Source organism: Drosophila ananassae, chromosome 2R (assembly GCF_017639315.1).
Source record: "Drosophila ananassae strain 14024-0371.13 chromosome 2R, ASM1763931v2, whole genome shotgun sequence".
In the NCBI taxonomy this organism is placed as follows: domain Eukaryota; kingdom Metazoa; phylum Arthropoda; class Insecta; order Diptera; family Drosophilidae; genus Drosophila; species Drosophila ananassae.
The window spans coordinates 2,270,235-2,286,498 of record NC_057928.1 but is presented as its reverse complement, the minus strand read 5'-3'; the positions used below and the strand labels follow the sequence as shown (position 1 = coordinate 2,286,498).

The following is a 16,264-nucleotide window of genomic DNA, read 5'->3' as shown; positions in this document are numbered from 1 at the left end:
TGCTTCAAGTGCACCACATAAATATTTGGTTAGACTGCAGGAGATCGTCTTTCAAACCATGCTGTTAATCACTTATTCCCATAGGTCCGATCTCCTACATTCTATGTTGAAATTCTTATCGTGTTCAATGCTTGAACATTCTGCAAAGGGCCCCAAAAAAGGTGTACATTTTATATATTTTTTAGATTCATTATATTGTCCTTTGATAACACTAGATAGCGGACTGTATATGTATATATGTACTTTTGCTTTTATATATTTATTTTCTTCAGTATTAGAAAATTGTTATTATTATAATTCGATAACAATATGTTGTTAATTATATAATATTTTAACATTGCATATTATATTAGCTCCCATGTTCAAGTTAATGTTTGAACATCCTGCAAGGGGCCACAAAAGTGCTTGACATGTGTTTACATTTTTAAATTAATTACTATTTTTGTTCGATTTTTTATTGGACTTTATTTTTTACTTATTTTGTTTCTTATTATTTTTTAGAAATAATTTTTTTTTTTTTTTATTTGATTGATTACTTAATTATATGTACAAAACCATTACATTATACAATAAACATATAAAATAAACATTTTTTTTTTAATCATTCGGCATTGGGGTTGGCAATACTATAGCCATCAATAGTCTTCTCGACGTTAATTTTCTTAAATAGGATATAATAAGTACAGTTATGATAATCATTACCAAAATTAAGGAGCTATGACCTGACACATGATGAAAGTCGATATTTTTCAATTCTAAATTTTGTGCTTTCAAATCTTCTATTTGTTTGGCCAGGTGAGCTACTTCCGCTGTATGATTCATAGAGGGTCCCAAGAAATTCTCGGAATCACGTCTATATCTCCTATATAAGCCGAAGCTAATGCTTCTTGACTTTCCTAGAGGCCACCTCGCTGGATGGCAACTATCATCTTTTAATAGAACTATTTGACCTTTTTGTATATTCGAAGAATTTCTTTTCCATTTGTATCTTTGTTGCAAATTATTTAAATAGTCATCCGGATCTTTTTTAGTAACTATTTTAAATTCGTTTCACCTATTTCTGTTTTTATGTCATTGCTATCCTCTTCTTCTACCTTCCAATATCGGTCCATTTGTTTGAGCACGATACTGGTTGCTACGATTGAATTACTACCCCTGGATTTCGTGCATCCTGACACTGTCCATCCAAAGATAGTTTTTTGCCCAAGAAGCATACCCTTTTTGGTTATCTCCAGCAGTAAAATTTGTGGATATAAATCCACACCAATTACCAGGTCAATTTGACCAGGTTTGTCGAAATTTCGATCCGCTAAATAGAATCCTTTCCAATCCGACTTATTTATAAACATTTTAATTGTGGGAAGACTTTTCATTAATTTTGGCAAAACAATTGCGTTTGTGCTCACTTCGTTTAAATATTTAGAATTATTCCTGATTGTCAATTTTAATTTGTGATTTGAAACACAGGCACCTGTTGCTGATACTCCGCTTATTTCAGTGTGCGCTTTTATTTTTGGCAACTTAAGTTTTTGTGCCGCTTCTTCAGAAATTAGAGTGCCATGTGACCCATTGTCAATCAATGCTCTAAATTTCCCGAATTTACCATCTTGACCTTTAATCTGAACATACGCCGTGGCCAACAACGCTGGTGAGGTCAAGAATGTATTTACATTCTCTTTTTTAAAATGCAACATGCTATGGTGTAATTTTTGACAATACGAGCATACTAGCTCGCTTGTACATTTTGTGTTTGAACTGTGCTTTAAACATCTGTAACACACATTAAATTTTTTAACTATATTTGATTTTTCGTGAGGACTTAATGCTTTACATTTATAGCAAAAAATTAATTGATGCCCGGGAATTTTGCACATCGGTCATGTTTGGTTATTTGTGTGATTATTTTGTATTATTTTTCTAGTTGGTAAGTCATTTCCAACTAATGTCAACGAACTAAGCCGTTGATCTAAAAATTCTATGATCTCTTTCAAATTTTGAATGTCATTTGACTTTTTTACTTGACCCTCATATTGTTGCAGAGCCTTAATAGTAAATTTCTTTATAATAATAGGCGCAAAAATGCAATATGATTCTTTGGTTAGATTTGCTTTGAGACGCATCATATAAATTGATTCATTTATAGAATCAATTGTATTTGTTAAATACCTGTATGAGTCCAAATTTATTTTTCGAAGATCAATCAGGCGATTCAATTGGTCTGAAAAAAGCTCCTTGAATAACTCATTTTTAGTCCCAATCTTTGGAGTCTCCATAGAAACTGGGTACCTCAATTTTAGGTAGGGTAGGTAGTTCGTCCATTTTAGGGCTACTACCTTCTACCTTTTCTAATCGACTTACTTCGATTCTATTATTCATGAGCTCAATGTGTATTTCAACATCTTCTCTGAGCTCTATTATTTTGGGCATATATTTATTATTTAGGTCTTCAATATTTATTAAATCGGACACTGTTTCTACTCTGCTGAGAAACATTTTTAACTTTTTAATTCTCGGAAAGGTTTCAGCTTTCCTTTCCTGGATTTCTACATAAGTTTGCTCGAGGTTTCTTTCTCTTTCTCGAGGAATCCTCGAGATTCTTTATAGCACCCTCAAGCCTAGAAACTAGCTCATCCTGGCCAATAATATTTATAATTTTATCCTTAGCGGACTTGAATTTTGATAGAATGCTATCGAAATTATTTTTAGTAAAATATTCGAGCTCTACAGCACCAAGTTGAACCAAATGATTACACGGTGCGACAGTGAAAAAACACTTGTGAAACGAGATAGTGTAGGTTGTTAATCTGGTCGAAGAGAACTCAAAAATATTTTTTTTATATTTTTGGAACCCTCCAATTTTTATTTATTAAAAAAAAAACGTTTTTCGGGACTTTTTTGCGCTTAAAAATTCCTGAACGCGTTTTTTTCAACCGATTTCAAAATTTTTGCTGTTTTCCAATAGTTAAATGTTGTGGCTTTTGAAAAAAAAATATATCTTCGATTTTGTTGAACAAAAAGGACAAAATTTTTACACCTGAAACTGAAGTTTTCGACTTTTATTCGTGTTTTTCGGATTTCGATGCCAGTTTTTCGGTACAACTTACAAAAATTCGGCCATTTTTGATACATATCAATGTTGTCTCATTCATTCTGAATAAAACGAGACAAATTTCATCAAAAAGTAATGCAAATTGGTGAAGTTATAACGCTTTTCCCAAAAAAAGTCAATTCAACCTAGCGTGCGCTCCGGAGTAACAGTGTGTATAAGAAAGGAATATGCTCTTCTTCTTATAGTGCTCCCATGGTTTTATTGACTTTTTTTGGGAAAAGCGTTATAACTTCAACAATTTTTATTATTTTTTGATGAAATTTGTCTCGTTTTATTCAGTATTAATGAGACAATATTAATATGTGGCATAAATGACAGAATTTTTGTCAGAAGAAAGCAATATACTCTTATTTTTATACACATTGAGAGTTGCAACTCTCAACGCAAGCGTCGCTTTTCAAGGATGAGCTGTTCGATTTGTAGATATGTCTTCTTTTGGTTGCATTGTGTATTTGTAATTTGAGGTGTTAAAGATCGAGCTGCAGCTATCTGACGAGCTGCAGCTTTCGACGAGGACAGACTCCAGTCCATGTGTGACCCAATATTCTTTTTTGAACTTAACCCAGTTGGTTTTCAGTGAGGTCAATTTTAATGATTGTTCCAATGTTCCTGAATGTCGGAGTAGAAAAGCAGAAGTGATCAGAAATGATCCGAAAGGCATTCGGCGCTTATCAGATTTTTATACCCTTGTAGAGGGTATTATTATTTTGGTCAAAAGGGTGCAACGCAGTGAAGACTTCACCGACCCTATAAAGTACATATATTCTTGATCAGGATCACCTCCTGAGTCGATATAAGCATGTCCGTCTGTCTGTTGATTTCTACGCAAACTGTTGTTCTCTCAGTCTCTCAGTTTTAGAGCAAACGAGTTGAAACTTTCCACACATCCTTCTTTTCCTTGCAGTTAGTCGGAACGGCCGGGATCGGTCGACTATTGATTGATCGGAAATGCTATCACTTTGGTGTTTTTTAGGTTAGAGGGTTGGGACTTTCGACACATGTTATATTTGGCCAAAATATCTTATGTAAAAAAAAAATCATAGGGATCGGCCTATATACTATAGACGACATATAACTGAACGATCGGAAATGGCACAACCTTAACTGCAAGGGTATACCGACTTCGGCTCCTCCCGAAGTTAGCTTTCCTTTCTTGTTAGGGATGTTTTCGTTTTAGGGATCGCAAAGTCTATAAAGTTGGGTAGTTTATTTGGGTCTGTTGGCCGGTATGTTGGTGTGCCAGGAGAAACTTAGTCGAGACTGTTCTTGGCTTTAATAATTGCATTGTAGAGCTGCTTTCCTTTTGAAGTCACGAGACGAGATCCCCAGTCTGTGTGCTTGGCATTGTAGTCTCTTGCTGCTATGAAGTGGTGTCCTAATGAGTTGAAAAATTGCATAAACTCATCTTCAGCTGTTGTGAAGCGAGTGGGGCAGTACACGGCGACTAGTTTAAGTTGGTTTCCAGCATTTATTTGTATATTTATAGATGTGGCCTGTGGGTAGCTTATAGCAAATGTGTTTTGATAGTGATGTTTAATACGGCGTCTGATTAGAATTCTAGTCCCACCGTTTGCTTTACCATTTGGATGATTTGTTCCTTAGATTGTATAGCATCGAAGTTGAAAATTGAATTTGTTTGTAAGGTGTGTTTCTAAAAGCAGCATTACGTCGATATGATTGTCGAGTAGGAATTGAGCTAACTTAAGTTTACGCTGTGACACGCTGTTAGCATTCCACTGTAGATATCCGTAGGGAAGCCATTTTTTGGATTGTTGTGAAACCATCATTTAAATCCGTAAATTTTGGTTTCTCATTAAATCATGCATAGTTGTGCGCATTAACGACATAAACTCCGTAGGGTTTTGTTGTAGGCTGCATATCATAGCTTCAAAATTGCTCTTTGGCTGTTCCGTCGAGTGATGCTGCCAGTCCCAATAAATCGCTTGCGTATGTGGTATGCCCCAGAGTTTATGAGTCCTAGTGACGATCTGGCTGCAGTCGAGAAGAAGACTTCAGGGTTTGATAAGGAGGTTGCAAACTGTTTATTATGGGTGCGTGCTGTAATTCCTCTCTGGTGGATGCGACTTTTCAGCTCCTTGTAGACTGGAAAACCTCTATAGTTAGCAGTGTGATTGCCACCGCAGTTGCTTCACTTTTTCGAGTTGCATTCATCATTGCTCGCTGGGCAGTGTGCGGAGTCATGAAGCTCTCCACACACTACACACACCGGGCGTAGTTTACAGTATGACCTTGTATGGCCATATTCTTGGCAGTTTCCACATTGTACCGGACCATTGCGTTTGTGCAAATCCTCAACTGTAATTCTGCGGTGCAGCAGGAACTGAAGATTGCGTATAGGGTCAAGCTGCACCTTAAAGAGCGGCTGCGGCTTTCTATCCCGAAATTTTTCTCGTATATAAATAGGCGGAGACAAGAACGCGCTCTCTCGTTCGCTACGTTAAGAGTCAAGTTCGGGGTAATTGACCGCGGTTGATCAGAGATTGCATTATTTTCCGTTCGGCTTTAAAAGAAAAGTATTCGTTGTTTCTTTGTTCTGAGAGCCGTTTCTCGTCTTGCTCACGTTGACGTTGTGTGCGAACGTCGTTTAGACTCAATGTAATTAAGGTTGAGTTTATTAGAGTTTTAGTTGTTAGGTTTTATATTCATTGATTGAATATTCAATATAAACATTCGCGATTTTATCGAAGAAAGTCTTTTCGCGTTATTTTATACTTTCGGAGCATGCGAACGTACTAAATACAATTACCTTTTTTATACCCTTGCAGAGTATATTATAATTTTGGTCAAAAGTAAGCCACGCAGTGAAGGAGGCATCTCCGACCCTATAAAGGATCACCTCCTGAGTCGATATAAGCATGTCCTTCATTTGTTTGCAAGCAGTATATGCAATTGGTTAATAGCACATAAGGCAGTATATAAGTCGGAACGGCCGAAATCGGTCGACTGTATCCTTTAGCTGCCATATAACTGATTGATCGGGAATGCCATAACTTTCGTGTTTTTATACCCTTGCAGAGGGTATTATAATTTTGGTCAAAAGTGTGCAACGCAGTGAAGGAGACCTCTCCGACCCTATAAAGTATATATATTCTTGATCAGGATCACCTCCTGAGTCGATATGAGCATGTCCGTCTGTCCGTCGGTCCGTCTGTCCGTCGGTCCGTCTGTCCGTCTGTCTGTTTCTACGCAAACTAGTCTCTCAGTTTTAAAGCTATCGAGTTGAAACTTTGCACACACCCTTCTTTCCTTTGCAGGCAGTATATAAGTCGGAACGGCCGGGATCGGTCGACTATATCCTATAGCTGCCATATAACTGATTGATCGGAAATGCCATAACTTCGTTGTTTTTTAAGTTAGAGGGTTGGGAATTTCTACACATGTTATATTTGACCAAAATATCTTATGTACAAAATTTCGTAAGGATCGGCCGACTATATCCTATAGCTGTCATAGAACGATCGAAATTGGCATAACTTTGGTGTTTTTTAAGTTAGAAAGATGGGATTTGGTAGAGATTCTATTTTGGGAAAAACAATCTGATCTGTTGAATTTCATAAGGATCGGCCAACTATATCCTATAGCTGCCATATAACTGATTGATCGGAAATGCTATAACTTCGTTGTTTTTCAAATTAGAAGGATGGGACTTTCTGTGCATTCTAATTTGGGCCAACTTATATGATCTGCTAAATGTCATCAGGATCGGCCGTCTATATCCTATAGCTGTCATATAACTGATTGATCGGAAATGCTATAACTTCGTTGTTTTTCAAGTTAGAAGGATGGGAGTTTCAATGGATTCCTCTTTTGGCAAAATAATTCGATTTGCCAAGTTTCATAAGGATCGGCCAACTATATACGATCCGCTATATATCTAATAATATAAGATGCGTGGCGCCACCTAGCGGACTGCGACTCAACTGCAAGGGTATATAAACTTCGGCTCCGCCCGAAGTTAGCTTTCCTTTCTTGTTTAAGCTAGAACTTAATCCGATCTGTCAAATTTCATAAGGATTGGCCGACTATATCCTATAGCTGCCATATAACTGAACGATCGGAATTGGCACAGCCTTGCTTTTTTTAAAAAAGCTTTAGGATGTTTGCAACATTTTTATTAGATAGATTCCAACATTTTTATTGAAATTCTCCTTAGGATCGGACGCAATAAAATATTTCATGGTAGTAACGGACCTTGGTGGTGGTAATTCTTTTAATGCCTTAATCTTACGCAAATTAGGATGGATTTCACCAGCCTGTACTTCGTATCGCAGATATTGCAGAGTGCTTCTCAATAAAAAAACATCTGTCCACATTGAATGAATAGCCTCCTTCTGCCAACTGATCAGACATTAAAGGCAATGGAAAATTGTGAGCTATTGCTATTGCATACGGTGAACAGCTAGCTCTTGTTGCGTTATGCTCAATCAACTCTTGAGCTTTTGATTCGATACGGTACAATTTTGGTCGGATCTGACAAACAAATTATATACACAAGAAACTGAAATTTTCCCCTTTTATTCGTGTTTTCGGATTTTGACGCCAGTTTTTCGGTACAACTTACAAAAATTCTGTCATTCATGATACATATCAATGTTGTCTTATTAATACTGAATAAAACGAGACAAATTTCATTAAAAAACAAGAAAGGAAAGCTAACTTCGGGCGGAGCCGAAGTTGATATACCCTTGCAGTTAAGGTTGTGCCATTTCCGATCGTTCAGGTATAGGATATGGTCAGCCGATCCTTATGAAATTTGGCAAATCAAATTATATTGTCCAAAATAGAATCCGTACCAAGTCCCATCTTTCTAACTTAAAAAACAGCAAAGTTACGGCATTTCCGATCAATCAGTTATATGGCAGCTATAGGATATAGTCGACCGATCCTGGCCGTTCCGACTTATTTACTCCCTGCAAGAAAAAGAAGGATGTGTGCAAAGTTTCAACTCGATAGCTTTAAAACTGAGAGACTAGTTTGCGTAGAAACGGACAGACGGACATGCTCATATCGACTCAGGAGGTGATCCTGATCAAGAGTATATATACTTTATAGGGTCGGAGATGTCTCCTTCACTGCGTTGCACACTTTTGACCAAAATTATAATACCCTCTGCAAGGGTAAAAAAATGTAGTTCTTTTTGTTTTAAAAAATCGAAGATTCCATTTTGGGTAAAATTATCTGATTTGCCAAATTTCATAGGGATCGGCCAACTATATCCAATAGCCGCCATATAACTGAACGATCAGAAATGGCACAACTGCAAGGGTATATCAACTTCGGCTCCGCCCGAAGTTAGCTTTCCTTTCTTGTTTTTTTTCAAAAGCTACAACCTTAAATTATTGAAAAACACCGGCAATTTTGAAATCGGTTTAAAAAAACGCGTTCAGGAATTTTTAAGCTCAAAAAAGTTCCGAAAACCGGATTTTTAACAATAAATCAAGAATTTTAGGGTGTTAAAAATATTTCATACACAGTTTTTTGTTATACTCGACAAGATAAACAATTTCACCGTGCATAACGCAGAATGTTATAGGAGTTATATTCGCCGCTGCAGGATTCAGTTTACTCAGGATCCAAAGCAGTTTTATAACTTTTTAAACACTAAGCGCAAACATGTATCATTTCCCCCACTGCTTACATTTGAGAACTCTTATGCAAACACTGATCAGGCAATGGCCGATCTCTTTGCACAGTTTTTTCAAACTACGTATTCACCTAGCAGCAGTTCAGCTCAGCGTTACACTTATAATATCCAATCAGCCAATCTTATATTTTTGGCCGAATCTTTCGATCAAAGTGGTGTGTTATCGGATCTTCTTAAGGTCAAGCCCGTGTATTCGCCAGGCCCTGATGCAGTACCAGGATGTGTTTTAAAGAACTGCGCAAAGGCTCTGTGCGAACCGCTCCTTAAAATCTTTAATCTATCGCTAGAAACTTCGATCTTTCCCCTTATGTGGAAGGAATCTTTCATTATTCTGCTGCATAAAAAAGGGAAAAAATCCGACGCTGCAAATTATAGAGGCATCTATAAACTGTCGGCAATTCCAAAGCTTTTTGAAAAACTTATCACTCAACATTTGCAACACCTATTTACATAGTTCAATAATAACTCCGTGTCATTATGGCTTCATGAAGCGCCGCTCCACAACTACCAACTTATTGAAGCTAACATCTTTTATCATGGATGGGTTCCGGAATGGCTTACAAACAGACGTCATTTATACTGACTTCAGTAAGCATTTGACTCTGTTAACCATTCGCTTCTTATAAGTAAAGTCAGTCTTTTGGGATTCCCAACTGATCTTCTTATCTGGATTTTGAGCTACTTATCTGGGAGAACCCAACGTGTTTTCTTTAAAGATGTTACCTCGCGTTTAGTCCGCGCCACATCTGAGGTGCCCCAAGAAAGCCATCTTGGGCCCTTACTTTTTACACTGCTTATTAAAGACTTGACCCTTGCCTTAATTAATTCACTTGTACTTATGTACGCTGATGACGTTAAGCTATGCCTTCAGTATAAATTCATTAGCGCCCAGTCTAGACTTCAATCCGGTTTGGATAAATTTCAAAATTGGTGTTTAGCAAATAACCTAAAGCTTAATGAATCGAAATATAAACTCATGTCATATTATCGATCTAGTCCTCACCTCGCCTTAGAACGATTAACTCAGGTTAAGGATCTGGCTGTCCTATTAGATTTGAAACTTACCGACCCTATAAATACCATGGTTAATAAAACGTTTTATACATCATTGGTCCGTCCGATTCTTGGGTATTAATCGTGTGTCTGGAGTCCTCAATACGGAGTACACCGAGATCATGTAGAATTTGTACAAAAAAAATTCGTGACTTTCGACCTTAGGGGACTTAATTGGGATGCAAACCTTCACCTCGTCTCTTATCATAGTAAACTTTTATTAATCAACTTACCAACATTAACTTACCGTAGAACGATGCTGGGTGTCATGTTTTTATATAAACTTATTTATGAAATTGTAGACAGCCTGCATTTACTAACACGCTAATATTTAAGTAGAAAGACTAAAAACCGCTACTGCCATTGTAGTTCGACATATGCCAAACACTATCCGTTCAGGGTATTATGTTCGGACTACAATAGTCTCTACCACATCTTGTCATATTGCTCCACTAACAATCTTAAATCCCTTATATTAAACGCCTTATCTGTGCAATACTCTTCCTCCTGATACCATTCTCCTACTCTTCTCTTTAAGTGTCTCGGATCTATTCCCGCGTACGTTATGCGGCAGCGTCCCTCGGTGGGTGGGCTGTACGTATGTACGTAACAGAAGGTGGGCTGTACGTATTCAGTGGGAACCGCGCGAAAAACTTCAGGAAAGGGGACTTTCTTTTAAATTCTTTTAAATTGATTTTTTTAATTGATGCGGTTCTTCGATTTTTCTCGAAACTACTTTTTATATCCGGTATTCCTTATAGGAATGCGGTATTCCGGTAGGACCTTATATAATACAACGGTATAAAGCATTCGGGTAAGGGGGCTGTATTTATGTATATATGTATGTATGTATTATGTTTGCAATGTAATGTATATAACAGTAATATAACATAAACGCAGAAATTTATGCAAACATTTTTCCACGCCTTCTTCTGCCCCCAAAAAAAAAGCTTTTATAGCTGTATTACAGTTCAGAAAAGTTTTTTTCCGAAAGCCTCACAATTGCAATATTTAATTTATAACTTTTTACTGTGTCTAAAATTTAAATATATGAAACCGAAACGAAGAGAAAGCCCCTGTTGGCACTTGTGTCAGCATCAAATATAATAATTATTTCTATTTAAGTCTCTCAGTGTAACTAGCCGCAGCGGTCCGCTAATTGCCCGTTATCAGCTGTTCCATATTCTTTGTTTCTCCCAGATTCGCATGCGCTTTGTTGTTCTTTTGTAACGCATGCACTTTGGGAGCTTTGGTGGAGCTTCTGCGCAAGCTCTTAGGTTTTATGACTTGTGATTCGGCATTGTTTTGGACCGGCCGCGGAATTTGTTTTTGGGGTTAAATTGACCCAATAAAAATATTGAAATCGAATTGTGGATTGTGTATTAATTCGGTCGCTATCAAAATTCTGATAGCTCAACATTGGTGACCCCGACGTGATCGCGCTCTAATTGATTTGTGATCATTAAAGTGCTTAAAGGAAACCTTGTAAAGGAAAACTTGTTGCTATTGTTTCTATTACATTGCACCTTGCACAAAAACAAATTACATAATGGAGTCTGGAGACTTATTTAGTGCCTCGGTTCCTGCGAGCAGGGAAAGGCTGTTGCGGCGAAGAACAGAAGTGACCTACCAGGAGATGGAAGCCCTGCATAATAAGGTCAAGGCTGCAGTGCAGAAGGGAGATTTGACCATCATGGTACTGGAGATGTTGGAAATTGCGTTGCGGAAGAAATTCACCACACTCCAGGATGAGTTAGAGCGATTGAGCTCTAGCGAAATTGGGAGCGAATTATTCTGGAAGTTCTCCCAGCTTGCCGCTGATGTGCGCGTTGATATTCAGGTTGGAATGGCAAGGTACTCCATGAGGGTGCCTGAACACTCCACTCGTCTCGACGGCACCACTGGTCCCATTGCTCCGTCGTTGACAAAACCAACCATCGAGGCTACGAAAGTGCATGGTGGTCTCTTGGTAAATCGTCGATCATGCAGTCAGGATTCTTCGCTGGACCGCGACATCCAATCGGGTTTTCAGGATTTGAACTTGGAGCGAAACCTGAGCAACGATCATGATAGCCAGGACGGGTCCAATTGCGTCTCATCAGTGCCCCTGCTATCCACCGCTCCCCCCGTGGTCGCTATTTCCACATCGCATCTGGCAGTTGTCTGCGATGGATTTTCTAAAGCTGCAGTTCTTAATCCCGCATCTGGCCCGGGATTTGGTTTATTGCCACCGTTGCCGATTAAGTCAGCGCCCAGGTCTGACTCCATTCTGGACTCTAGCCTGCACCCTTCCAATGGGGGAAGGTCGTCCGCATCGCTGCTGCCGCCGTCTGCATCTGCCAAGGTGGCTGCTGCTCCAGCCGTGAAGGCTCCCGATCCTGCAATCCAAAGGTGCGCCGACGCGCAATTTCGGAAAGAAGTTTCCTTCCACTCTCGCCACTCTATTGACCCCTGGCTCGAGCGCTCTCTGGATCTGGATGGACACGGCAGCCTGCAACTGAGAATTTTGGACCTTAAGATCATCAGCAATATTATGTGATGAAGCTGTCCCATGCCCTTAAGGATTTTTTGTTGAAAGATGGAATTCAACGGGGGGAGGATGTTGGGACTTGTGTCAGCATCAAATATAATAATTATTTCTATTTAAGTCTCTCAGTGCAACTAGCCGCAGCGGTCCGCTAATTGCCCGTTATCAGCTGTTCCATATTCTTTGTTTCTCCCAGATTCGCATGCGCTTTGTTGTTCTTTTGTAACGCATGCACTTTGGGAGCTTTGGTGGAGCTTCTGCGCAAGCTCTTAGGTTTTATGACTTGTGATTCGGCATTGTTTTGGACCGGCCGCGGAATTTGTTTTTGGGGTTAAATTGACCCAATAAAAATATTGAAATCGAATTGTGGATTGTGTATTAATTCGGTCGCTATCAAAATTCTGATAGCTCAACAGCCCCCATAAAACAACTTTTAACCAAATATCTTTTAATTTTGAAGAAATAAAAAATGAAAATGGGAAATTACATAGGCCGACAATTTTCTTTTTTCTTTACGCAAAATTGCAACTCGATAACCTCCGAAGTCGAGAACCAATATTTCCCACATTTTCCGTTTTACCCCAAAGGGAAGAAATTGATAAAATTTTACCATATGTAGGCGGCGTAATTACGTTGACCTTCATTGTTTTAAGGTCACAATGAAGGCGTAATTACGTTGTTAATTTGAAATGTGTACTTACTCAAGGTGTACCAACTCAAATTAAACAGGAAAGGAAAGCTTACTTCGGGCGGAGCCAAAGTTGATATACTCTTGCAATTAGGTAGCAGCTTAATTATTATATATATCGCACCGTATATAGTCGGCCGATCCTTATGAAAATTTCACCATCGAATCAACTTTTTAATAAAAATGTTGGCATCTTTAAAAATAGCAAGGTTGTGCCATGGCAGCTATATGTCCCATCCATCTAGATTAAAAAACAACAAGGATATGCCAATTCCGTAGTCGGCCAATCCTAATGAAATTTTAAAGAAAAGATATCTTGGCCAAATGTAACAGGTGTCTCCCAACCCTCTAACTTAAAAAACACCAAAGTTATGGCATTTCCGATTAATCAGTTATATGGAAGCTATAGGATATATTGCTATACTGAATGCAAACAAAAGAAGGATGAGCGCAAAATTTAAAGTAGATAGCTTTAAAACTGAGAGATTAGTTTGCGTAGAAACAGACAGACAGACGGCCAGACGGACATTATTATATAGACTCCGGAGGTGGTTCTGATCAAGAATATATATACATTATAGGGTCGGAGATGTCTCCTTCACTGCGTTGCACATTATAATAACCCCTGCAAGGGTATAAATATTTTGTAAATATCAGTAGAAATAACAAGCAATATTGGTAATGGTTTGGAGAATGTTTGGCCATTTACATAATATGACTGGCTAAGATTAAGTTTAGGCTTACCCGAAATATATTACAGGCCAATGAAATATTTTCTGGATCATACATATGAATGTGTGACGTCGGAATTTTGTCGGATTTAAAAAAAGTTATCATATCGAATTTTGGCATAACGTCATTGCTCTTTTTTCCCTTTCGAGTCAATGTTGCCATTAGTGTACCATCAATTAAAATCTCATGTGTGTTAAAATAATTTTCCGCATATTCAATAATGTTGTAGACCTCTTCGATATAAATATTTTTCTGACTTTCATCATTGATATTAATTTCTTGAATTTTTTTTTCTACTCTATTTTTTCGCCGCTGCTCTTTTTCAGGGTCGACTTCATGCTTACTGAGAGTAGGAGTTAAAGACTTTTTTTTTTTTTCACCCAAATATGTAAGCTCTATTATGGTATCATTTTCAATCTCATTATTTTTTAAATTTGTTATTTTTTCTGCGTTTATTGCTTCATATATTGGCTCTGGCTTCACAACCTTATTTTCTTTAGTTTCATGTATCATAGTTGGTGGAGGCGGAGGACGCGTTGTTGGTTCGGGAAGTGATGGGACGCCCTTAGTCAATAGACACCTGTCTGATTCTTTCAAAATAGTAGTCGAGTCATCTTGACTACATAGTTCTAACTGTAAATAAATAAAATAGTTCTTTTAGTTATTAGGTTATATAAAACAAGAAAGGAAAGCAAACTTCGGGTGTAGCCGAAGTTGATATAGCTTACATAGCAGCAGCTTATGTAGCAGCTTATATAATTATATATATATCGGATCTTATAGAGTTGGCTGATCCTTATGAGAATTTCACCGTCAAATAAATTTTCTAATAAAAAAGTTTTAAATAACCCCAAGCATCCTTAAAAATAGCAAGGTTGTGCCATTTCCGATCGTTCAGTTACATGGCAGCTGTATGGCAGCTTTGGGAAAATCGGATTACTTTGCCGAAAATGGAATCTGTACCAAGTCCCATCTGTCTAACTTAAAAAATACCAAAGTTATGCCAATTCCGATAGTTTTATGACAGCTATGGGATATAGTCCGCCGATCCTTATGAAATTTTGATATCTTATGAAATTAAGATATCTTGGCCAAATATAACAAGTGTGGAAAGTCCCAACCCTCTAACTTGAAAAACAAACACCAAAGTTCTGGCATTTCCGATCACACAGTTATATGGCAGCTATAAGATATAGTTGACGGATCCCGGCCGTTCCAACTTATATATAATACTACCTGCAAACAAAAGAAGGATATGTGAAAAGTTTCAACTCGATAGCTTTAAAACTGAGAGACTAGTTTGTTTAGAAACAGACAAATGGACAGACTCAGGAGGTAATCCTGATCAACAATATATATACTTTATAGAGGCGGAGATGTCTCGTTCACTGCGTTGCACACTTTTGAACAAAATTATAATACCCTCTGCAAAAAATGTATATTATTATTTATGAAAGATAAACCCATTATAATATTATATTATGTTAAATTTAGTCATAGATCCGAATCAGGGTCTGGATTAAACACCACTTAAATTTTGTATGTTACATTAATAAAATTACACAGAACGACAGAAAAAATATCTACGAATAACATTCCATACTTTAGGAGAGAAGTTCTCAGGCCTATGTACACCATAAATTTAATAATTTAACAGGCAGAACTTTTTGTTATATGTGTGCGAGTGATTTAAATTATGTGTGTTGGTACTGACATTGCCGTGGATTAAGTCGGCTTTATTTTATTAGTTTATTATATTTTATTAGTCTTATTACTATTAGTTAGTTAGTATTACTTACTATTAGTTAGTAAAAGACACAAAAAGGTCCCTATTAATATCGCCGCTGTATTCTGCCCCCTACGTTTAATATGTTAGGGACTATTGATCGGTTTCTTATATTCATTCACATTTTACTTCAATTCATTTCTGCGAAGGTCCGATAAAGCGATAAAGCTCTCCGATCGAACCAGACAATTTGTATCTTTCGCAAAATTTTCATGATACTCCATGATGTGACAAAATTCTAAACTCGTACAAGCCAAGAATTTTACTATCGTAGCTGTTCCAATTGCTTGCCTTCTAAGTCACAAAACTCCAAGTTTTGTGTTTTACTACTAAAGATTCGAGTAAATTTGTACCCCAGTATCGGAATATATATCTGAATTCCGAAATTCATGGAAATTGGCCTATTTTTAGAGAAGTTATGAATTTAGATATAAATATTCTGATTCCCATATTGGCTTGCTGAATTTATGAACACGTGGATCTCAAAGACTATATAATATAGAGCTAACAGAATTGGCACATGGACTCCACGACCTCTTTCGCAGCTAAACATAACATGTTGATGCAGGGCCAGCTCAAAAAAGGTATTTGAAAAAGTTGGAATGTCAAGGTATTCCAATGCCTAATTTATAACTACAAAATACACAAGAAAGGAAAGCTAAATTCGGTCGGAGCTGAAGTGGATATACCCCAGTAAATAAGGT

General features: G+C 37.5%; 1 protein-coding gene across 6 annotated transcripts in view; it reads right to left on the bottom strand.

Moving 5' to 3' along the window:
• LOC26515191 (unconventional myosin-VIIa) overlaps positions 1 to 16,264 on the bottom strand; it is a 381,684-nt gene that overhangs the window by 84,444 nt on the left and 280,976 nt on the right. For 5 of the 6 annotated variants that reach the window (XM_014904700.3, XM_044714626.1, XM_044714625.1 and 2 more), the window contains one exon: positions 13,787 to 14,407. In XM_014904700.3, the coding sequence (XP_014760186.1) occupies positions 13,787 to 14,407 (621 nt within the window). Of the gene's footprint in view, positions 1 to 13,786; positions 14,408 to 16,264 lie in introns of those variants that run through there. The other variant, XR_001408371.3, reaches the window with a different exon arrangement.